This window comes from Scyliorhinus torazame, chromosome 3 (genome assembly GCF_047496885.1).
Source record: "Scyliorhinus torazame isolate Kashiwa2021f chromosome 3, sScyTor2.1, whole genome shotgun sequence".
Taxonomy (NCBI): domain Eukaryota; kingdom Metazoa; phylum Chordata; class Chondrichthyes; order Carcharhiniformes; family Scyliorhinidae; genus Scyliorhinus; species Scyliorhinus torazame.
This window is the reverse complement of record NC_092709.1, coordinates 33,683,508-33,709,212: the sequence shown is the minus strand read 5'-3', so window position 1 is coordinate 33,709,212 and position 25,705 is coordinate 33,683,508. Positions and strand designations below refer to the sequence as shown.

General features: G+C 41.5%; 1 protein-coding gene across 1 annotated transcript in view; it reads right to left on the bottom strand.

The window, feature by feature from the left end:
- The window catches only part of LOC140408405 (TBC1 domain family member 14-like), an 88,102-nt gene that overhangs the window by 46,472 nt on the left and 15,925 nt on the right, over nt 1-25,705 (bottom strand). Inside the window, exon 2 of the mRNA XM_072495558.1 lies at nt 9,035-9,158. Coding sequence (XP_072351659.1) covers nt 9,035-9,158 — 124 coding nt within the window. The remainder of the gene's footprint in view (nt 1-9,034; nt 9,159-25,705) is intronic.

Below are 25,705 nucleotides of genomic sequence, written 5' to 3'. Positions count from 1 at the left end.
TGGTTTTTAAATAAAGAGTTATTAATTCACACGTACACAAATACATGTTCAAGAGAAATTATAGTTGAAGAGAACAGTGCATTTATGCAAGTTGTAAACATGAGTAGTTAATAGTTTGCATGCTAGGTTAATCTTTGAAGGTCACAATCATTGTGGGCGTGTTAAAGAAATGGGTCCTGAGCCAACTATTAGGATCATTGCAGCATTCCCTGAAGAGATAAATGTTCAGCAGGTTCACAAAGTTAGGCACTTGCATTTTTTTTATACACCAGAAGGTCAAACTACTTTACAGGTGGAGTTGGATTAGCAATCAAGCTTTGCAGGGGGAGGAAACATTTTTAAAGACGTTGCATCCTCCAATTTTAAAAACATTTCAGTATTACTGTCTTGATCTGCATCTGATATTCTACAGTGGTGCTCTTCGCAGACTCCTAGGTCTCTCTGGGTCTTTGGTTAATAAGGCATTTTGATATCAGAAGCCAGTTTTGGTCACATGATCAACAGATAATATCCATCTGGAATGACTTAAAAGTCAAAAGCCATTGCCATAAGACCATAAGATATAGGAGCAGAATTAGGCCATTTGACCCATCAAGTCTGCTCCGCCATTCGGTCACGGCTGATATGTTCCTCATCCCCATTCCCCTGCCTTCTCCCATAACCCCTGATCTCCATATTAATCAAGAAACCCCATTTTTAATCAAGAACACCATATTTGTGGGCTACAGACAAAGAGCCGAATGGTGAAATCTGACAGAGTTGTTCCTTCTTAGCACATCAGAACTAAGAGTAGGCAATTTAGCCTCTGGAGTCTGCTCCACTGTTCAATACGATCATGGATGATTTCATCATGGCCTCATTGCCACCGACCTGCCCATTCTCCATAACCCTTAAACCCAATACCAGTTAGAAATCGGTCTTACCAGTTAAAAATCTGTCTAACGCCCCCTTAAATTTACACACTGTCCCAGCATCCACCACACTCTCTGGTAGCGAATTCCACAGATTCACAAATCTTTGGGAGAAGTAGTTTCTCCTCATCTCGGTTTTAAATTTGCTACCCCTAATCCTGAGACTATGACCTCTCATTCTAGAGACCCACAAGAGGAAGCATCCGTTCCATGTCTACTTTATCTATACCGTCAATCATCTTATATACCTCCATTTGATCTTTCCTCATTCTTCTAAACCCTAGAGATTAGAGGCCTAAACTGCTCAATCTCTCTTCATACGACAAACCCCTCATCTCTGGAATCAATCGAGTGAACCTTCTCTGAACTGCCTCCAATGCCACACCATCCTTTCTCAAATAAAGGGACCAAAACTGTGCACAGTACTCCTGGTGTGGTCTCACCGATGCCTTGCATAATTGTAACAACACTTCCTTGCCTTTATACTCTATTCCTTTAGCTATAAATGCCAACATTCCATTTGCTTTATTACCTGCTGTATCTGCATGCTAGTTTTCTGCGACTCACGCACAAGGACACCCAGATCCCTCTGCACTGAAGCACCAACTCAATGGAGATAAAGGACGGCTCTTCACAGACACTTGTGTTTTAACTTGTTTTTGGCATTCTCCTTGTTAAATTGCAAACTTGGAAACATGAAGTCTGGAAGTCCATTGATTTTGAGTATGGAGTAAACCTTGAACCATGAATTCCACAGAGGTGTTCTGTCTGGTATATCCATTGAAGGGGGAGGCCCTCACCTAGGATGATTCAATTAGGATCTTCCTACTGAAAGCTTGGGCAGCGTTGGTGAATTTCAGAATTCACCGTACACCTGGCAGCCATCTTAGCCAGCTTGTTAGTGTTCATTTAGAAAAAAGTCAGAGAAGCTTGCACACAAACAAAATCCATGTTAGCAGTTGAGTAGGACCTGCCTTCACTGGGCATACCATAGAGATCAATAGATTTTGAAGTATCAAGGGATCTGTGGATGGCACAGGAATGTGGAGTTGATGTAGAAGATTAGCTATGATGTCATGGAATGGTGGAGAAGGCTCAAAAGGGCCAAATAGTCTACTCTGTTTTTTATTTATTTTCTTAAGTGTTTTGATATTTCCAGAAGATCATAAGATTTGTCTTTTTAGGGTAGGGAATAGATGGCAGGAACAAGTAATTGTCTCAAAATCTTACAATATATTTACAGCAGATCGAGACGTTTGGAGAATGTAGATAAAGTTATGAAGGTAGTTTATAGTCTGTGACTGGGTCATAGAATTTCTATGAAAGTATTAGTCAAAGTGGGCACATAATAGGGTGCAGGTATAGACCTGCCAAATGTCATTCTACCACTGATGCCATTCAGTAAATGGCAATAACAACCATTGGACAAATTAAAAAAGAATTTTCCCACATCACATTCCTGAACACACTTGGTTATCTTTGAATTTACTTTTTGAAAACAGTAATATTAAGTTATAATAGGTTAACCAAAGGTATCAGACTTTTAAGATAACAGAAACATAGAAGGAGGAGGAGGCCATTCGGCCCTTCGAGCCTGCTCTGCCATTCGTCACGATCATGGCTGATCGTCCAAATCAATAGCCTAATCTAGCCGCCTCTTGAATGTATTCAATGTCTTAGCCTCAATTATTTCCTGTGGTAATGAATTCCACAGGCTCACCACTCTTTGGGTGAAGAAATGTCTCCACATCTCTGTCCAAAATGGTCTATCCCAAATACTCAGCCCTTGCTGTTTGCGGTCAATATAAATGATTTAGACTTTCGTGTAGGAGGGTTGATCAGTAAATTTGCAGATGATACGTAAATTGGTGGGGTGGTAGTGAGGGGGATAGCCTTTGATTACAGGAGGGTATAGACGGGCTGGTCAATAGCAAATGGAATTCAGTCTGGATAAGTGTGAGGTGATGTACTTTGGCAGGACAAACAAGGCAAGAGAATACATCATGAATGGCACGACCCTGGGAAGCTCCGAGGATTAGACAGACCTTCGTGTCCATATACACCAGTCCCTTAAGGTACATTATAGTGTCCATATTCACCAGTCCCTTAAAGCACATTAACCATATCCCTTTTTATTCACTTCATATAAGAAGGGATATGGTTAATGTGCCTTCATTAGCCGAGGCATAGAGTTTAAGAGCATGGAGGTTATGCTGGAACTGTATAAAACATAGTGTGCAGTTCTGGAAACAACACTATAGGAGGGATGTGAAAACACTGGAAAGGGTGCAAAGGAGATTTACCAGGATGTTGTCTGGGATGGAGAGTTTTATTTATGAAGAGAGATTGGATAGAATGGGGCAGTTTTCCTTGGAACAGAAGAGACTGGGGGGGGGGGGGGGGGGGGGAGGAGACATGATTATGATGCATAGAAATAAGGGGCATTTATAGAGTAAACAGGAAGAAATGTTTCCCCTTGGTGGAGGGATCAATGACCAGGGGGGCATAGATTTAAGATAAGGGGCAGGAGGTTTAGAGGGGCTGTGAGGAAAATCGTTTTCAGGGTGGTGGGAGTCTGGAACTCACTGCCTGAGAGGGTGATGGAGGCAGAGACCCTCAAAACATTTAAGTATTTAAGTGTACACTTGCAATGCCAAAGCATACAAGGCTATGGGCCAAGTGTTGGAAAATGGGATTAGAATAGTTAGGTGGTTGCTTTGACTGGTGCAGACGCGATGGGCCATAGGATCTTTTCTGTGCTGTCAACCTCCATGATTGTACAGTTAGACTTTAATTTCTAAATTAAAAATTACATACCAAAACACCTGAATCACAACAGCACCCTCTGGTTCTTTGTACAGTTCTAACTTCTAAAGACTTTCAGAAAATCACGACTAGTGCCTCATCTATTTTCTTCAATATTCTGAGATGGATACCCTCTCTGCTTATTACTTCTTAGCATTTTGCCATTGGTGATGTTTCCACATCCTACTTGGGTACTCCGAAAAGCCAGTTTCACCTTATTGTATGAAAAGGGAGGGGAGATAGCATTTGGCATGATTGTTGCAGAGGAATTGGAATCCGCTACCAAAGGATTCAAACTGCAGAATGCTACTTCCAAATGAGAGGCCAAGCAACCTCCATTAGTGTCTCTGCCTCAGATACAACCTTTGAAAGATGTATTCCTCGAGGCAAAACAGCAGCAGGATCAGATGTTTGCAAGATGATTGGAAAATGGTGCAGAGGCGGAATTCTTCTGCCAGCAAAACTTTGAGTATGCTGAAATAATCTGGCGGTGCTGCATGTGTAAATTAAATCCTAGTATTTTAACTGGAGGTTCTTTCAAACGTTTTGAGAGACTTTGTTTTTTAAAAAAAAACACGTAAAAATACAAGCCCCACTACAGGAAATGAAGAGAAAGTCAACAGGCACTCATCATACGAGCTCACTGGTACATTTTCAGAAATGGGAGCACTTAATTTATTTTGCATGAAGGAAAAGTTTTACGGACTTTTAAGGAGTTATGGCAGCATTCGATTTTACTTTAACTAGCCTTGTTGTTCAGGTTGGTTGAGTTTTTAAACTTGTGTCAAGAGAATGGATGGATTGCCTTTCCCAAATTCCTCTCCAGCAGGATGCAAGGATCAACAAGTTATCAAGGCTGCATTATGCTGCCTATTTTCCTTTTCTCTTTAGCGGAGAAAGGTGAGAACATAGCAGAGAACAACAAAAACCTGCATGTTCCCACTTCATAGTCCCAATTCCCATGCAAGTTTGTAAACACGATTAAAATCGAAGCCCGCTAAATGCAACAAAATAACAGAGTATTAGAAGAATCATTTAAACCCATTTCTACAAGTTTGGCTGCAGGTTTGTAGTTCACAATCTTCCACATGATTAGATGCAAAGGTGAGGTGCAGTCCCAAATAAGTGGAGGAAAAATCTGTCATGCCATGCAGCCGGATATGGATCCTACAACTATGGCTTATAGGCTGGCATTTTATCAAGGAATGATGCTGTGTTAGAATACAGGAAGAATAAAGGAAGAATAACGATTGCATCCACTGATGACAATTTCATCCTGTTCTCTGCTATGCAATTTCATTTTTGCTTTGTAAGGCACATCATTTCCACATTTTCCAGTAGTCACTTTATTTCCCATTATTTGAGAATGCAAAGCGAGACCGTACTCCAGGACAAATATATGGTTTTTGCTCTACATTCTCATTTGGTTCTTTGATAACGTTATCGTGCACAGTCAAAATCCTTTAAAGAGACAACCAGTTGCAGAATATATTAGCATGGTGGGATTTTATTTTCACCTCTAAAACGCCACATTCAAATAGAGTCACTCCTGAAAGTGTGCACGCGCTGTCTTCTTTGACCTATAAAGGTCACTTGTTAAGCATTTGGATCATTTTAAGTCCATTCAAAATATGCTGCAATTCAGCACAAGTTGTCTATCCATGAGGATGGTTGGTGTATGTACAAACATAGAAATTAGCAGAGAAAAAGCCCAAGTTCCGTCCTGTTCGCCTTCTAGTAAATGATACAATGAAAACGGAGTGTTAACTAATATTGGCAATCAATATCACCTAATCTACACTGGATCCAGACACAATGGGATCAATCAAAGTGATGTTTCTCCTCAGGTTGCTACACTTGCCAGATGTCATGTCTGAAATTAAAATATATTTCTGAAATAATTCTATTTAATTTGTATTTAAATGGATTGATACCAACTGCTTTCATTATCTCCCCAAGTTTATTCCATAGGTAGACTGCTCACTTAAATATTGGGCGAGGTCTAGTGGCCACATTGCGCCCGAAAAGCAGTGCAGCCGGTGGATCCGGGAATTCCCGTTTCAGATACACCCTGCTTGCCATGCCTCCCGAGATCCAACGGGATTGCACACAAGATGGTGTGATGTGAATCCCGCCCACAGGCAAATCTGCATATTAGAGTGAGACAGCTAGTGTCACTCTAATATGCATTCCCAAGATCTAACCAAGGCATGGGATCTAACCCCTTCGCCTTGGAGACATCGGGCAAGCATCGTTCAGAGCTGGTCTCCAGAAATGGGGACCAGACGGAACAGCAGTCGTGGGGGTCTCCCAGGGGATCGGAGACCCCAGGTATGCTCGCTGGGCAGGGTGGCACCCTGGCGGATCCCCTTACAGGCGAGCTGGGGTTTCGGGAATCATATCAGGGATTTGAGATATCGGGACGCCATTATGGGATGAAAGCTATGCTGCTTTACAACATATACGTATACAGTTTCAGTACTGTACCGTGGAGCTGGAGAATGGAAGTTTGATCGCTATCACCGCACCATTTACTTTGCTTTGTCATAAAGAGTTACACACACACACACACATCTCAAATATTATTATTTAACTTGTCTTTGCACACAGGGTGCAGTCATTTACATTTTGCTAGTGAAATAACATTCCACGAAAATCAAAAGCTGGCAGGTTAGTAGGTGGTAACCTCAATTTCTGCTGGTCTTTGACCAGTAATTTACTGAGTAACCCATCCCAAAAATCAATCCCAAAACATTTCACCAAGGGACACCTGCTGACAACACCAGAGAAAATTCTATTGAAACAATGCAATAATTTGCATCAGAAGTCTGATCTCTTGCTTCCCCAAGCAGCACTACATTACACTGCAATGTTTAAAGGTCATTTTGTTCTCAATGATAAACTATCAACTCTACCATCAGTTACACAAAACACAGCCTTGCTTTGCCCTTGTCCTCATTTCTTTTGAATTTTTTTTTTTTTAAGAATACCCAATTATTTTTTCTCCAATTAAGGGGCAATTTAGCGTGGTCAATCCACCTAACCTGCACATCTTTGGGTTGTGGGGGTGAAACCCACGCAGACATGGGGAGAATGTGCAAACTCCATACGGACAGTGACCCAGGGCCGGGATTCGAACCCGGGTCCTCAGCGCCGCAGTCCCAGTGCTAACCACTGCGCCACATGCCACCCTCTCTTCCTCATTCCTGTATATCTTGGACACAGTGAAGCGGAGCTGGTTCAGCACTGTGGGCTAAACAGCTGGCTTCTAATGCAGAACAAGGCCAGGAGCACGGGTTCAATTACCGTACCGGCCTCCCTGAACAGGCGCCGGAATGTGGCAGTAAGGGCTTTTCACAATAACTTCACTGAAGCCTAATTGTGACAATAAGCGATTGTCATGACATGCAAACATGCAGCTAATGAAGACATAGAATAAGACACGACCAATGAGCGGTCAGGACACTCACACCCCGCCTCTTTCCACAGACCAACATCTACAGAGTGAGACAGGGTGTATCCTCAGCATCACACCCCAGCACGTGGCTTAGAACAAGGCTGGTTCAGTTAGAATGAGTTACTACATTTAGATTAGCAGAGAGTCGAACTCATTGAGAATTGCGCTAACAGTTCAATAAAACACATTGAACGCACTTCAAAGTCCGGAGCATCTTTTACTCAAAACTGCATCAAGTTGCAGCTTGTGTTATTCCAAATTACATAACACAACAGCGATTATTATTATTAATTATTACTATTAGACAAAATTTCTGAGCTCAACATAGACGCTGTTTTCACTGATTAAAAAGATCCAAATGACCTTCTCAGCGTCCCAGTATATTTGCAAATATAATCCCATTAAAAAATTATACACATTTTTCCAAAATATGCACCGCAGAACAAGCATTTGTGGAACATATTTGAGGCTCAAAACAATTGGTCTTTTTATTTGAACACAAGTACCAATGAATTTTAATAACCCCCATTGAGAAAGTAGCTAGGATTAGGATTTACGTGCTGGGGTTCCTCCTTTTTAATCTTAAAGGAAGAGCAAACCGGGATCGGTCCCGCCGATGACAACCACCCCCCCCCCCCACTACCCCACGCACGGGCACCCCAGCGGCAAGGGGTGCGTTTAATGGGAAACCCCATTGACAGTGGCGGGACCAGAAGATCCTGCCACTGGCCAATGGTGGGTCGCCTCCCTGGGAGTTTGCGTGGAAAATCCCGCCCATTGACCGTATGCAACAAAACTCTCAAGTCACCAGACTTTATTGTAATGTTTTAATAGCCATATAATTTACCGAGGTGTTGGTTAGCTTCTCAAGATCTGGGAAGAGACCACAAAGCAAATATTAGACACAAGATATGGTCATGGAACTGTAATGACATCAAGCTGGGTAATAATGCCTGCATCCAAATCTCCAAAGCTTGAATCAGTTACAGCAGGCTTTCTCCATTAATGCACTTTAGCAACAGACTTGCAACCTCCTTCACCCTCAGGTGTCAAACAACTACGAATGCAGAACACGAAGTCTTAGCTTCAGAGTCTGGGCTTTCCCCTTCATTCAATCTTAAGTGTCAGATTACAAATCCCATTCTGGATTTACAAAACAGATTCAAAAATCCACAGCAGTTGCACTGGTGCAGCTTTCAGGAAACATCCTGTACAAGTTGGCAGAGTTTCCGCGTTGTTGATTTATCCAATACACAAATCTATATTATATAGCAGGTTACAGTTTCACTTATTTTAAGCCACACACAAAAGGTTGAAAATGGCGGTTTTGAAATTTAAAAATTGTAAATGCAAATAACTTTGAAACAAGTGGTTTCTACTCCCAAAGTATAAGAACTTAAGTGTCTTAACATTTTTTTTGAAACTTTACAAAGCACAGCAAAATAATTATTGGGTATCCTTCACTAGGGTTTCATACTACAGGAGAAATCCCATGTGGCAATCAGTTATAATAATATCAAACCACCTTTGAAATTTTTTGACATTTACACAACACAAAATTGAGTTCTGGGAGGCACGCAAACTTTGCCATTGATTTGTTTAGATTTAGGGATTCCTCCCTCCAGAATAAAACGATAATCTTTTCACCTGAGCACATTGCAGAGTACTACTCATTGTCCTTGCAAGCCAATGTGTGCAATTATCACAGGCAACGAAGGTCAGCATTTGCTTGGATCATAACTGTTTTTCTAAAAGATAGAGAAACATGAAACTGACCATTTTTAAACCGTGACTATGAGAACATTGACATACAATATCTTAAAAGGCATGCTGCTTGGTTCTGCACATTGCCACCATGTACCTGATGAGCGTTCTTGAACTCTTTAAGAGGGCTTTCCTTGGCAGGTATCCTCCCAAACAATTTCCATCCTTGAGTATTCTGCTCTAATGGTACGGAATCTTTGAGCTTCTTAGCAAATAAACTCCTGCAAGATGAGAGCAAACATCAATTGGCTAGAATTTTTCAACTACCTAATTAGATGGCTAGCATATGAAGACCAACATTGGTGTTTCTTTTGTACGGTAAACAAAAATGGCACTTTGCATTACAGTTAACTTCAACAGCAGTGTTGCAAGTTAAATGAGATGGTGCTGCTGCCTTTGGAGTTGTTGAAAACCACTTCAAAACACAGTTGCCCATGCCTCGTCTGTTGGCAAATATAAATGAATAAAAAGAGAAATCGCAAACAATGAAAATCTGAAAACAACAATCAGAACATGCAGCAATGCATAACGGATTCTTGAGCATCAGGAAAAGAGACAGATTAAAATCACAATGCAGAGAGAAACAGAACTCCAAACTTGGCATTTATGGAAAAGAAATGGCAGTGAATCAAACAGCACAAGAAAAAAGCGAATGTGCTTAAATTCTATGTGCTGTTTGACTGTGGTTTAACAGTACTTGTTCTGGTTATGGCTACGCAGAGCAGTCCAGTTTGCCTGTACCAGCAACATGGATTTTTTTTGACCAGAATTGATCGACCTTATCCAGACATCAATAAAGTTAAGAGTCAAAAGTGACAGGCGAGTTCACAATGGTCAAATAAAAATCCACAAATAAACTCGCGCAGGCATAATTGTCTACTGCTAGTGGCCTCAGCACAAATTAAATGGAGTGGATTTGAAAACAGGGTTTTTTTTTTATTGCAGAACTCCTTCTGCTTCATGATGAGGATGTATGCACTCTTTACACAAGTTGACACATCCTACACCAGCTTTAATTCACATTTGAATACAGAACAGGGAGGAGAGCCATTTTTCCACAGCTCAGTGCAATTTCATGTCTTTTATTGAAAAGCTTTGTGAACTCTATTTGATGACTATTAGTGAATACAAAGATACTTAAATGGCAAGGTGCAGATTGCCATAAAAAAAAATTCAATTAATCGCTGAAAGGATGGCAACAATTTTTTACCTTTTGCCATTCAGAAATATTTTTGATCATAGCTGCTTAATATTGATAATGAAAAAAACTGTACTTAATAAAAATTGTCAATGCTACACTAAATTAAGTTATACGGTTTAGGCCCAATGAAAGCAGTAGACAAGTGGTGGCTTCTATAGCAGTGGCTAATTCATTTCACTATCTATTGACTTTGCAAATCGACAATATCCCTCGCCACGCCAGAATTATTTTTTAAATTTAAGAGTACCCAATTCATTTTTTCCAATTAAGGGGCAATTTAGTGTGGCCAATCCACCTAGCCTGCACATCTTTTGGGTTGTGGGGGCAAAACCCATGCAAACACGGGGAGAATGTGCAAATTCCACACGGACAGTGACCCAGGGGCGGGATCGAACAAGGGACCTCAGCACCCTGAGGCAGTAGTGCTATCCACTGCACCACTGTGCCACCCTACCCAATTCTTTTTTTTTTCCATTTAAGGGGAAATTTAGCGTGGCCAATCCACTTGCCCTGCAAATCTTTTTGGGTGAAGGAAGGGAGGGTGGGGGAGTGGTGAGATCCATGCAGACACAGGGAGAATGTGCAAACTACACATGGACAGTGACCCGGGGCCGGGATTGAACCTGGGTCCTCAGCGTTGTGCGGCACCAATGCTGCCCGTTGCCAACCCATAATAATCTTAACCTTGCCACAACACAGTTTACACAAGGAGAATGGTTACTTCAATGAAGCATCAGAGGATTTTAAGCCGATAGAATATACACATAGTGAAATGATTCCAACTCTTGGTAGCATCAGAAGTGAATCATAAGGACATATATTTCAAGTCTGCACAATTTGGCTATCAGAAAAGGTACACACTTTGCATGTTGAATGCCTTCAACAGTAGGGAAAATAAATATGCAATTTAAATAACAAACAAGTCTCACGTGGCATTGTTAACAAATAATCTGAAGTGTGGAACATTGCAGTAACATGTTGCATGTTCCCATTGCTAGGAGGGAGTGGATCACAGACAATAGTACAATTAACACAGAATTTTATTAAAATCATTTGACTTTGACAGAAAGATTTATTAGCTTTCCCCTAAGTATTCTAAAGCAGCCTCATAACGGAGTAGTTAAAGAAATTACCTTATTCAGTACTTTATTAGCTGAAGGGTCCTTCTTGTTTATCCCCTTATTTCCCCTTTCTTTTATTTTGCCGGTTATTTTTGATTCATGGATGATTAATGGACATGTGTCTTTAAGGCAAGCAGCAGAATTCAGAAGTTACAATGGGAACACTCTGCTAGTTTGAACACGAGCTGCAGCCTTGTCAACATTAGAGTGGAAGATGGGATGTGACGCAGTTTGATTGATTGGCTGGTGACCAATGAATTAGCCCAAGCAGCTGTATTCTGCCTGGTAACAGGTAGTGATTGGATATCCCAGTGGAATGATTTTCAGAGTCCCAAGGAGTTTCAGTTTTGATCATGGCTGTCCAGAGACAAGGTCCTGCTACTCTCTCTCCTGAAAAGCTAGAAGTGCTGTATTTCTGAACTTGCCCTTGTGAGTGTGTATATTAGGGTAGGGGCAAATTAAAGTGGGAATTAGGAATTAGATAATAGTTAACCAATTGTATTTGCTGCATGTTTCATTATAGTTCTGGTTATAAATAAACAGTAATTGTGTTTACATTTACAAATCTGATGACTGTAACTATTGGACAGCTGAGGGCCAAAGACTTGGGGTATTTTTCTAAGAGTTATTGGTAACGCTATGACAGTAATATTAATTATTCCTAGAGTCCATCACAACTTTATAAACACTTCCTTTCCCAATGTAATCAGAAGGTGGCAGTTTAATTATTTTGTCAATAACTCGCAATTTAGAAATTCATTTTCAGCATTTCATCTTAGTTTCAGACAAATCAAATGGCAACTTTAAAAGATTTGAGTAATTTTATGGCTGCCCTTCTCATGCTTCCGATTTTATCACAGCAAAACACTTCAATTTTTGCACATGAAAATAATGATATTTTTAAACCATGATGGCATCTGTCCGTGAAGACGACTATGGACTGCACCCAGGGTGTACAGCACTTCTGTAACAAACATCATCTGTTGAGGCCGACGTATGACAGTCCCTTCCACAGCTGGCTCAGACAAATAACGTTGACTGGGATTGGAAGCCTCATGTTTTTCCTTCCCTCTCTTTTCTGCCAACTGTCCATTTCGTCTGCCTCTCTTTTTTCCATGCCCTTCCTGACCACTTATTTAACTATGCTGCACGTTACAAATATTAATGACACAGTTGATCACATCATTCTGCCAGCCAGAATGACAAAGATAGTAGATACATGGGAACACCACCACCTTCAAGTTCCCAGGGCAGCATGGTGGCGCAGTGATTAGCACCGGTTTGATCCCGGCTCTGGGTCACTGTCCATGTGGAATTTGCACATTCTCCCTGTGTTTGCGTGGGTTTCGCCTCCACAACACAAAGATGTGCAAGGTAGGTGGATTGGACACGCTAAATTGCCCCTTAATTGGAAAAAATTAATTGGGCACTCTAAATTTATTTTAAAAAACTTATTCACTGCTCGAGAATTCTTTTAATCTTAATATTTTAATCTTAAAATTAATTTTTTCACAACATCCATCGAGCGTATGGAGAAGTGCAAAGTCTCCTTACTTTAAAAAAGGTATAACTGCATTAGAAGCAATTCAGGGGTTTACTCAACGCATTCCCAAGAAGAAGCACGGTTGAACAGGTTGGGCCTGTGCCCACTGGAGTTTAGAAAAATGAAAGGTGATCTTATGGAAACCTACAAGATCCTGAGGGGAATTAATGGGGTAGATACCTGGTGGATGTTTTACTCCTGGTAAAACATCCACTAGGATGTTGAAGAATAAGTGGTCTTCCTTTTAAGACTGAAATGAGGAGAAAAATTTTAACTCAGAGGGGCATTATGTGGAATTCACTTTCCCAGAGACAAGTGGCGGCTGGGTCATTGAATTTATTCAAGGTAGATGTTTGATAGACAAGGGAGTCAAGGGTTATGGAGGGAAGACAGGGGAGCAGAGCCGAGACCACAGCCAGACCATCCATGATCTCATTGAATGGCAAAGCAGACGCAAAGGGTTCAATGACTTGTTCCTAAACCCGAAAAAATTCCTAGCTGTGCATTAGTTAATTACAATAAATTGCATTTATAATCACAAAGGATTTCAAACCCAACATGCTGATAAACATGTGAACTTTGCGTGCACATGGGACGTAGGTAGAAGACGACTTGCCCTTAAATAGTTTCTCTTCATATCCGTGACACAAGTGCTGTGACTATTACGCTGGATTATTTATTCAAATTGCCAAAACCAAAAAAATCCCCTTTGATTAAAAACCGGTACTGCAAGTGTGAGGAGCAAATATGCCCTTAAAAGTTTGGATGCTAAACTGGTGGAAATCCCCCTCAATATTTTAACAAGGCAAGAGAAAAAGGCTGCAGAGAAATCCTTCAATTTCCCAGTATTCACCTCCCCTCTTCAGATGTTACCACCTTGTTATACTATGTTATACTTGAACAAATAACCATTATTAGTCTACAAAGCTAAATAGCAAACTTCACTATGTGGCTACATTGGCATCTCATTCAAACCAATCCTACCCTCGCCCATGATCAACAGACACATGCTTCCACTTAGCATTGTTCAAGAACAATCGGAAGTTCAAATTATTGGCAATTTCATCTCTTAATAATCATGGGATACTGAGCAGAAGCATCACTGATCGGTCAATTAACTCGGCACTTACCAGAAAGAGAATCAAACACCTTCCGAGCCTATATGCATCCGCTACTCAATCCAGCTGAGCCACAGCTTATATGCAGAAACAATTTACAGCTCAAGGTTGTGATTGCACAGTTATGTCACATTACAGGTCGCGTAAGCCTGATTCGAAATGCTTGGGGTCGAGTGTCTCAGAATCTGGAATTTTGGACTACCAAGCTGTAAAGATCCTTGGACACTGCTCGGAGTCGCCGGTCGATTGGAAGGATACACACATGCATGCGTGTTCGCCCCCAGGAACGGGGCACAGTGCTAGGAACAGCCAACACTGAAAAGTGCAGATTTCAGAGCTTTTCGAATTTCGAACAAAGGGATACTCAACCCGTCATGTAAAAATAAGAAATTTCTGCTCTTTAAAATAGAAACGATTTTACAATTACACACATCAGATCAAATTTGGTCAGGGTGTACAGTACACTGTGGAATTGATAACTTTCAATAGCAATTGTCCTTCTGACAAGAATTTAATTTTTCAAACTTTTCATGCCATTCAATAGCACTTAAAAGTTTTTATGTAATCTTAATTTCTAGTAAACCAACCTTGACCTAAATACTTATAGCTGTTCGTCGCACTGATGCCACCTCAAATACAAGAAAGTTAGTTTGGAGAAACTGAACTCCAGAATATGCAAACTGTAGTCTAATTATACATTCTTTACTGACACCATACCTCCTGTCCTGTGCTATGCATTAACACACACACTCTCCGACACCACCATTTGCATTGCATTATGCATCCACAGAAGCTCCATACCCGTCTATCAGGCCCAGTCATCTTTATAAAAAGGGTAGTCAGTGTCCCTTTTGAGCAATCACCAAAGCCAATAATTCCTCAAGCACTGGGCCCTGAACATATTTCAGTCATTCTACTGAATGCTTTAGAGTAGAAGGTCACAGAATCTTGGGCCATTGTTATTTTGGTAGACATGAATTTATGAAATGTAGTTTCAAAACAAACATATTAAGTTTTGTGAAAATCCAGGGCAGTGCCTCGACAGCAGTCCAGAAAAATATTAACATAAGAGGCAGACCTGAAACTTTACACTATACTCTAGGGAGGGACCAACTACAATAGCAAGTCTGCCCTCAAACTCATTTTTAAATAAAAGCTGTTCACAGTGATCCTATCTAAAAATCTTTCCCACTGACCTCAATTGCAGTAAGAATGGAAGGCATTGTGTGTGAATATAGGGAAGTTTTAGATACACTGTCGGCCAAAAACTAAATGCTCCCAAAAACATGGATTATGAAAGCGAGGCAAGCTCATATTTGTCAAAACAAATCCTGCCTGCCTGCCAAATGAGGAAGTTTAGTCGTAAATTATCTTCCTGATAATTCTGAATCATAACACTGCAGTCATACAGGTGGCAAGAGTGAAAAGTCCCGAAAAGACCAGCTAATTGAAACAAGGCAGAAAGCATTTTTAACGTCTCGCATGCACAATGTTCCATTTACGAACACTAGGTTTTCAAGTTCTCGATAGCAGCTCTGAAAAAACATGCTGTAAAACAGAGTTCACTATGTAGCTATTATGATTCTAGCTTTTTTGTTTTGGTTTCAGATCCCAGCATTCGCAATGTTTCTTTTTTTTTAAAACTTTCAACTCCTTTTGTACATTCTCCCCTGCTTTGAAAAGGCAGCTTCTATCTCACACTATCTACCATGAGGAAATAGAAATACAAAAGTGTGGGAATCAATAACGCTCTGTTGCACTTGCCATGGCAAAGTCTCGACCAATCAGAGCTGACTTGTCAACAAATCAGCACCCTTTTTCTCATGTAATATAAATTGTTGTCCCCTTTGAAATCTAGCATTCCTGCATTTACCCTGATGAGTGCAAGTTGAAAAGCTTCAACAGCATATCTCTTTTTCCAGCAATGCACAAGTTTAACGGGTAATAGGACAGAAGTATTTAAAATTATTAAAGGATGTGACAGGTAGCTAGGTGGACTCCTTCCAGGATCAGGAATGAGACGCCATGGCTACACCATTAAATGCAATGGATTCCAATGGCGAAGTTTTGAAATTAATTTACAAGGGTAGTTGCTGGAGAAAAACTACACCAAGAGTCATGGTTAAATCGGCTAGATGGATGAAGGAAAGCAAGTAAAAGGATATGGGAACAGGAGTAGGCAAATAAGATAAGACAATTTGCTCAGGTAGATGGTAAAATGCTGACCAAACTGAATGTCCTGCTTCCATATTGTAATTTCTATGTATAAAACAAATGTAATAATCTTCAACCACAAAAAGACTTCAGTGACCCTAAGCCTTTGCCTGGGAACACCTTTCTTCCCCCAAAGAGCTTGACTGAAAACAGAATGAAGAACACAGCAACGTAATACATGCTCTCAGGGTGCTGCACATGGCTGAATAACTTCTGACGTCCACTCACAATTTTACACAGCAAGAACCTGGAGGGAGCAAAGGAGTCGGTCCATTTATCCTTATGTTGCATGAAGTATGTTGGTTAGGACAGCAGAAATACTCCCTGCCCCTCTAGGGTGATTAAATCATTTGTGTCGCCAAGGACGGACAGTCCAGCCATTTGTTTTTACTGGCTTTTAATGACGGAAGGAAAAAGTGATTTTGCTCTCAGATCATTTCAGGCATAGCCGCAAGCTCTCAAAAATCATTGCTGCAGCAGATAAATTAACTTTATAGTTAATATTTTGTGCTTTGTAATTGCTTGTGCTCATCAGCAGCAGTAGCTTGGGATCATGAAAGTTTGAAATCTGTAACCATAAGCAACATTGAGCTGAACATTGAGGGTAGAAACAGAAAGAGGCAGCAGTTTTCTGGGAGGAACTTATGCAAATGCTCTGCTACATAAGTTTCCTATCACAACTTGTTCATCAGCGAAGGCTTGAAAAAAATCTTGCAATGTATTTAAACTCGCTTGGTAGTACACAACTTGTGTATTTCAGGGAAATAAAACATGCCCTTGAAGCTTTTCATCTTGCACTCAGGGCCAAATCTCAAAGGGAAGAACAATTTCTACTGTACGAGTAGAGGGTACTGATTGGTTGGCAAGTGGATTCGGATTGGTAGAAATATTGCCTAGGAGAATATACCAGGGAACAGTTAACTGCCAAGTGTTTGTTGAAATACAAACGAGGCAGGTCAATTCTATTTGGCCAAGGCCCTGCCAAGGGGAATGAACCAGGGATTGGCCATCACTTAAGCTTTTGTTTAGTTGAAAAAGGTGCAAAACGTGGACATTCTCTGTTTGCAACGGGCAGGGTCCAGCATGTGAATATATGTAACTCACTGCATGTGTGAATGGGCCACACTGCGATCCCGACTGAATCTTAAATTGGCCGTCAGTCTAATTCTTAGCATAATCATGATTGTTTAATCAGTGTTGTCAAATTGCAAAATCACCTTTAATGTTGGGCACTATGTTCTGAGCTTTGCAAGCATGAGTTGGTGAAGCATGGTCAGTACTTTTGTCTATTGGGAACAGGTGAAGGGGCACGCCGTTTGATACAATCAGCCAGCCATTGGGACATACGGTCTACATATATGACATCACATGGCACTGAAATTCATATGTAACATTACTCATTTATATAGTGGGAAGAATGTCTTTTTGGCTTGACAGCAGCATCCTGCTAATGGAGAACACTGGTGTTGCTACTGTATAGTCGCAGCGTAAACGGTCAACTTCACCTGTTTCTCACATTTTTGAGACAACTTACCCTTCCAAGGTAACCTGAGGTAGCAGTGGCATTTTTGTGCACTGAAAGTGGTGGCCTTTAGAACCATTCAGAAAATTGCACAATATGCAGCGAGCAATGATATGATCAGGGTAAACATTATCCCATAGGATGTCTTTGATGCACCGTTTCAGCATCAAGCTTGCATGACAAACAAATGGCTCATTCCGTATTTACGAGATTAGCGATAAAGTCAATCTTATAGCATGTGGAACTGTAGGATTTTCAAGATGTATATTGACCAGTGAAAGTGGGCTTGCAGGAGTCAGTAGTAGAGAACCCACTGATAGATTTCACAACGAGCATCAAGGAAAGGAAGTTTTTTCAACTGCTCCAATTGAAAAGTGAACTGAGGCGCAGGGCAGAGCCCATTGAGTGCAAGGATATTCTTACCAGCTGTAGATTTAAATACAGCAAAAATATCATTTATGTATGGGAAATAAGCAAGCGATAGGAGGTCGAAGATGCATTCCTCTTGGATACCGACAAAGATGTCGGCAAGAACTGGACCTACGGGGTCCCACAGTAACACAATCTATTTGGGGACATTGTCATTAAAACTGAACACAACTGCGCAAGTTGCTGAGTTCATATGTTCAATGAATGCAGGTTCAGACAATGGCGGCACGTTTAGATCGTCATGATACAGTGATGTGGTGCAAATGTCTGTGGCCCCCTGAAGCAGTACATTAGTGAATAGCCTAACAATATTGCATGACCCCATAAACACGGCATTGGTGACCTTAGCAAAGATTTGTTTTTAAATTTAGAGTTCCCAATTATTTTTCTTCCAAGGGACAATTTAGTGCGGCCAATCCACCTAACCTGCATATCTTTGGGTTGTGGCGGCGAGATCCACACATGGGGAGAATGTCCAAACTCCACACAAACAATGACCCGGGGCCGGGAGCGAACCCGGGTCCTCAGCACCGTAGGCAGCAGTGCTAATGACTGCGCCACCGTGCTGCCCTTCATCTTAGCAAAGTTGAAGGAAACCTTTACCATGCACGTGGAAAACTTTCTCATAACTGGTTGTAGCAACTTGCTCAACCATTTGAACAATTCATATTGTGCAGAACCAATCGTATGCACGGCAGCATGGTAGCATTGTGGATAGCACAATTGCTTCACAGCTCCAGGGTCCCAGGTTCGATTCCGGCTTGGGTCACTGTCTGTGCGGAGTCTGCACGTCCTCACAGTGTGCGCTTGGGTTTCCTCCGGGTGCTCCGGTTTCCTCCCACAGTCCAAAGATGTGCAGGTTAGGTGGATTGGCCATGATAAATTACCTTTAGTGTCCAAAATTGCCCTTAGTGTTGGGTGGGTTACTGGGTTATGGGGATAGGGTGGAGGTGTTGACCTTGGGTAGGGTGCTATTCCAAGAGCTGGTGCAGACTCGATGGGCCGAATGGCCTTCTTCTGCACTGTAAATTCTATGATTCTATGATATATAGGATAGGACATAAAGGGACATCACTTATGTGCGTGTTCTAGGCAGCCCCATACATGCAGACACAGTGAGACAGGAGGACAAATCCAATCATTATAGCCCATCAGGCAGCTCATTAATCTAACACAATTGCAACAAGCATTTTTGTAACTTTATTTCGAGCTGGACTGTGGTCATGCTTAGCAGAAAGTCCAATGGAACGAATTTGGACCCGTCAGTGGGAGTCACATGCATTTTGTTGATGTAATCACACTTACTAATGATGACAATTTAGTTCCTCTGTTGGGTTTTACAGATACATATGTCTGGGTTACCAGACTTCTTCACTGCATGCAAAAATTGGCAAAGTCGTTGGGTGTCCATCAACATGCGTGCTAGATCAGCTAGGTGCATTTTAAAGGGCTCAGCATCTTCATTGGACCCTGGTTTGCGGCAGGACAGCTGGGAATACAGGAGCTTGAGCTCAGTAAATAACTCTTCCCATTTGATACGGGACAAAGGCACTCCAGAAATTGAAGTCAGGCGCGAGGGCAAACTCCTCGCTGTCAGAAGAATATATGGTCAGTGACCTACTGTGCGTTTTTAATTAATTCTGGTGCCAAACCGCTTCATTTTAATTGAGTTTATAATGCGGACAAGTTTCAAGTGGGTATTGTTTGTGGTGCGGTCATCTATTGAGGGAATATCATGGCACAAAGTGATCAAAGCGAAAAATGAAATACATTTGCATACCTCTAACCCAGGCACAGTGTAGAGCACAGTGTAAATTTGTAACCCAATTACCAATCTGTTCAATGCTAGCTGCAGAGGGCGAAGCTCTGGAGTTAAGATAAGTGTGGGAGTTTAGTGAAGGGGGTTGTCTTGTTTCCCGTACCACATTCTCAAGTCTAAGGGGGCAGGAGCAGACCAAGGTCGGAGAGCTGGTAGATAAATTGTAGCAATTCTACAGCAGCGAGTGAACACAGCGGTGTAATATCACAGGCATGTCTTTGGTAGGTGAGTATTTCTTTCTCCTACATTTTTGGACTTGCTTTGAGATCGAAGGCTAGGTTGAAAAAAGTTAGCGTGCACGCTACAGATCAGAAGTCAAAATAAAAACAAATTGATAAAGGAATAATAAAAAAAGAGAGAGCAGCGCCAGGCGATGTGTTGTAGCTGCAGCATGTGGGAGCTGGTGGACCCCCATTGTGGTTCATAGTGACCACATCTGAAGTAAACGTTGGTTGTTCAACTTTGGCTCAGAGTTAATGACTCCAAGCTTCAGACCTCACAAATCACCAGGGAGGGGAAGAGCTACCTGGATACTGTTTCAGGAGGCAGTCACATCCCTTAGATTAACTACCTTGAATTTGGTCAGTGGTCAGGGACAGGAAAGCGTGACTACAAGTGAGGTAGGTAGAGGGATCCAATCCAAGAGAGAGCAATGCAGAAGGCTCGCCCGCTGACCTTGTACAACAGGATGTTTTGCTCCCTGTGTAGAGAGTGGGGACTGTAGGGAGGATGAGCAAAATAGCCATAACACCGTGGTGAGAGGGCCATTTAAGTGGGGGAGCAAAGAGAAGTGGAGTCTTTGTCTGCGATAGTATAGTTATGGGAACAGACACTGTTCTCTGTCACCAGAATAGAGAGCCCAAAAGGCTGTGTTGCCTGCCCAATGCCAAGGTTCGACACATCTGCTCTGCGCTGGAGAGGAACTTGCAGTGGAGAATCACGTTGTCGTGCTCCATGTAGACAGCAACGACATAGGTAGAAAGAGGAAAGCAGTTCTGGATAGAGAGTTTGAGGAGCTGGGCATTAAACAACAGAACCTCCAAGGTTATAATTTCTGGTTATCTGAGACACGTGCAAATTGGCATAGGGTATATAAAATTGGAGAGCTGGATACATAGCTCAAACACTACTGTGGGAGAAGTGAGTTTCCATTTGTGGTGCACTCAAGTCAGTTCTGGGGAAAGTGTACTATTGGCACGCCCTACATCTGAACCATGCTGGGACCAGGGTTCTTGCAAACCACATAACTAGGGAGGTAAAAAGGCTTTAAGCTAAATAGGGGTGGTGGTGGCAGTGGTTCTGCTGAGGATTTATGTAGGCTTACAAACCAGAAGGATATGACAGCATTACAAGGCAGCTATTTAGGTAATGATACCCAGGATGTGACAGCAACAATTGGGTCAAAAAGGTAAGAAATGGTAACAAGGCAAAATTAATGGCTCTTTACTTAATTGCACATAGCATTCAGCACAAAATAAATTAATCAACAGCACAAATTGCGGTGAATGGGTATGATTTTATAGCCATTACTGAGATGTGGTTACAAGGAGATCAAAACTGGGAACTAAATATTCAGGGGTACGTGACTTTAAGGACAGGCAGGAAGAAAAGGGTGGTGGGGTAGCTTTGTTAGTACGAGATGGAATAAGCACGATAGCAAGAAGTAATCTTGGATCGGAAGATGTAGAATCCAAATGGGTGGAGGTAAGAAATAATAAGGGGAAGACGACACGGGTGGGAGTAGTTTATAGCCTCCAAACAGTAGGTATACTGTAGGATGGAGAATAAATCAGGAGGTAATAAAGGCATGTAAAAAAAGCAGTACTTTAATCATGGGTGACTTTAATCCTCATGTAGATTGAGAAAATCAAATTGGCAAAGATAGCCAAGAGGAAGAATTCAGTATGTTAGGGACAGTTTCCTCGAAGAATTTTATGATCCAACCAGGGATCAGGCTATTGTTCAGACAACTGTCATTGATCCTGAAATCAATTGGCTATGGATTCCTCATCGGTTTGGAGAAAAAAAGTAATGGAAATGCAAGGCTTATATTTGGAGTTGCTAATAAAATCTAGTTTTGGAGTGTAGTGCAATACAAAACAAATCTGAGTGTTACTCCTTTTCTCAACTCTCTAAATTCCAGTTTAGGAATACAGATTGAGTGTGATGACATTATGACCCCTTTTAATCTCAGCTTTATCCATTTGTCACCCTGATACTGATATTATCTCTCGTGTCAAACTGGCTCTGCACATTCAATGGATTTGGTGGCTACTCAAAAGACTCGCAGAGAATGCGTTCTGGCAGTCACTGGAAAGAAGATCAGGTGCTATAGAATTTCAAATGTAGGTTAAGACAGGGAAATGGGTACTTTTAACCACTCAGTTACAGTCTAATTGCAAGGAAGTCATAATCAAGTATTTTCACCTTAATAAAGAATGTAAATTGACCTTTATCCCAGGCTAATGCAAGTGAGATTGCCATGACCAAAATAATTTTTTTTGCCCTTCAACCATTTAAATGGAGCAGTGCTCACAATGTTCCAAGGCTAATGAACATCCTTTACATTGTTAATCCTAAACCAAGTAGAACAGTTCCACGATTTGCAGGAAATACTAAAGAACATTGAACATACAGTGCAGAAGGAGGCCATTCGGCCCATCGTGTCTGCACCGACCCACTTAAGCCCTCACTGCCACCCTATCCCCATAACCCAATAATGCCATCTAACCTTTTTTGGACACTAGGGGCAATTTAGCTTGGCCAATCCACCTAACCAGCACGTCTTTGGACCATGGGAGGATTTCGGAGCACCCGGAGGAAACCCACGCAGACACGGGGAGAACGTGCAGACTCCGCACAGTCAGTGACCCAGCGGGGAATCGAACCTGGGACCCTGGCGCTGTGAAGCTACAGTGCTATCCACTTGTGCTACCGTGCTGCCCAAAAGCTCGTAATAAATATCTATTTGTAGATGCAGTATCATCTTCCATCTTGTTTTATAACATTAAATTATGCCTTAATATTGGAACAAACCAAACCACCAACTGTTTTGGTGCCTAAAAATATCAAGCATGACATTCAGATATTCAATAGTAGGTAGTAATAAAAGCTGTGAGGAAGACACAAAGGCTGCACAAAGATATAGACAGGTTAAGTGAGCAGGTAACAATGTGGCAGATGGAGCATAATGTGGGGGAAGTGAGATGTTATTCACTCTGGGAGAAGGAATAGAAAAGCAGATTATTTTCTAAAAGACGCAAAACTTAGAAATTTTGATGATGATCAAAGAGACTTGGATGTGCTCATGCAGAGAATGCGTGCAGGTACAGCAATTAGGAAGATAAATGAAATGTTAACATTTATTGGATGGGGACTGGAGTACAACAAAATGAGATTCTGATATTCCTTGATAGGATAAGACTCCAGAGGACAGTTTCCCCTGGCTGAAGAATCGAGAACACGGGGCACAGTTTCAGGATAAGAGGGTGATCATTCTGGACCAAGATGTGGAGAAATTTCTTCACTGAGGATTATGGACACTTCACCGTCGAGTATATTTGAAGTGGTGAGAGAAAGATTTTGGTCTCTCAGGGAATCCAGAGATATGGGAACAGGCAGGAAAGTACAGTTGGGGCAGAAATTCAGCCAAGGGGCTGTATGATCTGCTCTTGCTCCTATTATATGTTCTAATATTTCATATTCAAAGCTGGCAAGTCTGGTTAGTTCATAAAATTAAACTGCATGAATATATTTTAAAAATTCTAATAAAGTTATAGCAACAGTTGATGTAATAGCATTTCAGTATGCAGACTGTTAGAACAGGCTTTGCAAACCTTGCACAAATTGGTTTTGCAAACCTCAAAGTGGTTTTACTGACACCATTTTAACCACTTGGCGCAGAGAAGGTGGAAAATTGAGGACACAACAAAAGTGATCTTTAAACAAAACAAACAAAAACAAAGAAAATTGCTGGTGCAGCTCAATTTTCAAACGTAAAGCGTAGATATTACCCATAATTTATTTCGCAAGTTTCTGAACACGCTTGTGCAGTCAATGGAAAGTGCTGAAAAAGAGACCTTGTAGTTAGTGAAGAGGGTATAAACAGTCAGCAAGCTCTCCTCGAGGTACATCAGCTCCCTCTTTTTAAAAAATAAATAAATTTAGAGTACCCAATTCTTTTTTTCCAATTAAGGGACAATTTAGCGTGGCCAATTCACCTACCTTGCCTATCTTTTTGGGTTATGGGGTAAGACCCACACACAGACACGGGGAGGATGTGCAAACTCCACATGGAGTGTGACCCGGGGCCGGGTTGGGTCCTCGGCGCCGTGAGGCAGTAGTGCTAACCACTGCACCGCCGTGCTGCCCTTCTCTGCTCCCTCTTCTGGCTGGTTTCGATGTTTTTGCTTTAAAAAATCAGTCACCCCCCCCCTCCCCCCAAGATAGAGTGTACATTGTCTCCTTCCAGGTTAAGGGAAACGTCCAAGAAATCAGCGAGCTAAAGACAAAGGCGAGGGGCGCACAGAGCAACATTTCCTATCTCAAAGATCCCTCAGGTAGATATCATTTGGAGCAGCTACTCTGTTGATTATAAAGTTAATAATTGTACCAAAAAAAAATTATCTTTGTTAATAAAGTTTATTAGCAACATCATCGAATTCTGACAGCATCAAGAATGACGATCGATGCGAAGAACTCAGCTCATCCTCACAGGGGACGTTAAAAAATTAATGCAGAAAATTGTCCAGCTGAAAAGTTGAGTTGACATCTCAATAAGAGGTGGCAAAAGTCTGAGTTTATTTGCAGAGGGAGATTTAGTGCCAAGACTGCAGCTTTCTAAAATCATACACACAGATTCTGCCAAATTTAAATTAAAATAAACGTTTGTCGATATTAGTTGTGTTTGGAGGATACCAATGGGAAAGGAAGAAAAACAAAGGGGGCAGGAGGAGAGGTTGCGCGCAGGAATAATTACCACAAACAGCCCAGTCTGCTAACAAACTCAACAATCTCAGATGTCAATGCGCAAATCCAATTATGTTTGACAGTAAATCAAACACTATAGAGAATGTCATTGCAAAATAAAGCACATGTGCTGGCCGCATGCTCTGAAAGAGGAAACTGTGGCACAAAGATAACACGTTCAAGGCAGTTAAACAAATATGCCAAATTTTGCAGTGCATAGATATGTGACAATATAGTTTAAACAGCAGTTGTATGAATATAATAATAATCTTTATTGTCACAAGTAGACTTACATTGAAGTTACAGTGAAAAGCCACTGGTCGCCTCATTCCGGCGCCTGTTCGGGTGCACAGAGGGAGCATTCAGAATGTCCAAATGACCTAACAGCACGTCTTTCGGGATAGTGGGAGGAAAACGGAGCACTCGGAGGGACACCACGCAGACACGGGGAGAACGTGAAGACTCCGCACAGACAGTGAGCCAGCCGGGAATCGAACCTGGGACCCTGGCACTGTGAAACCACAGTGCTAACCACTGTGTTACCGTGTTGTCCCATATATGCACTTAAAAGTGTTGCTGCTTTATGGAACCATTTGAATTTCAGCCTGAAATAAATCTAGTTTGCAGCCCAAATGCAACACCATGGTAGTCCAAGAGGATTCCTTGTAAGCTTCAGTTTGCTCTCACACTGCTGCCAATTGGGATAGCCTCAAAACATGGCAGTTCCAATGCAACTTTTTTTGGAACAGGTCCTGTGGCTGCACTCAAGATCTTTGCTCCCAAGAGCGAAGTTCACAGCTGGCATATTACTTCACATAATGTATACACTGGTT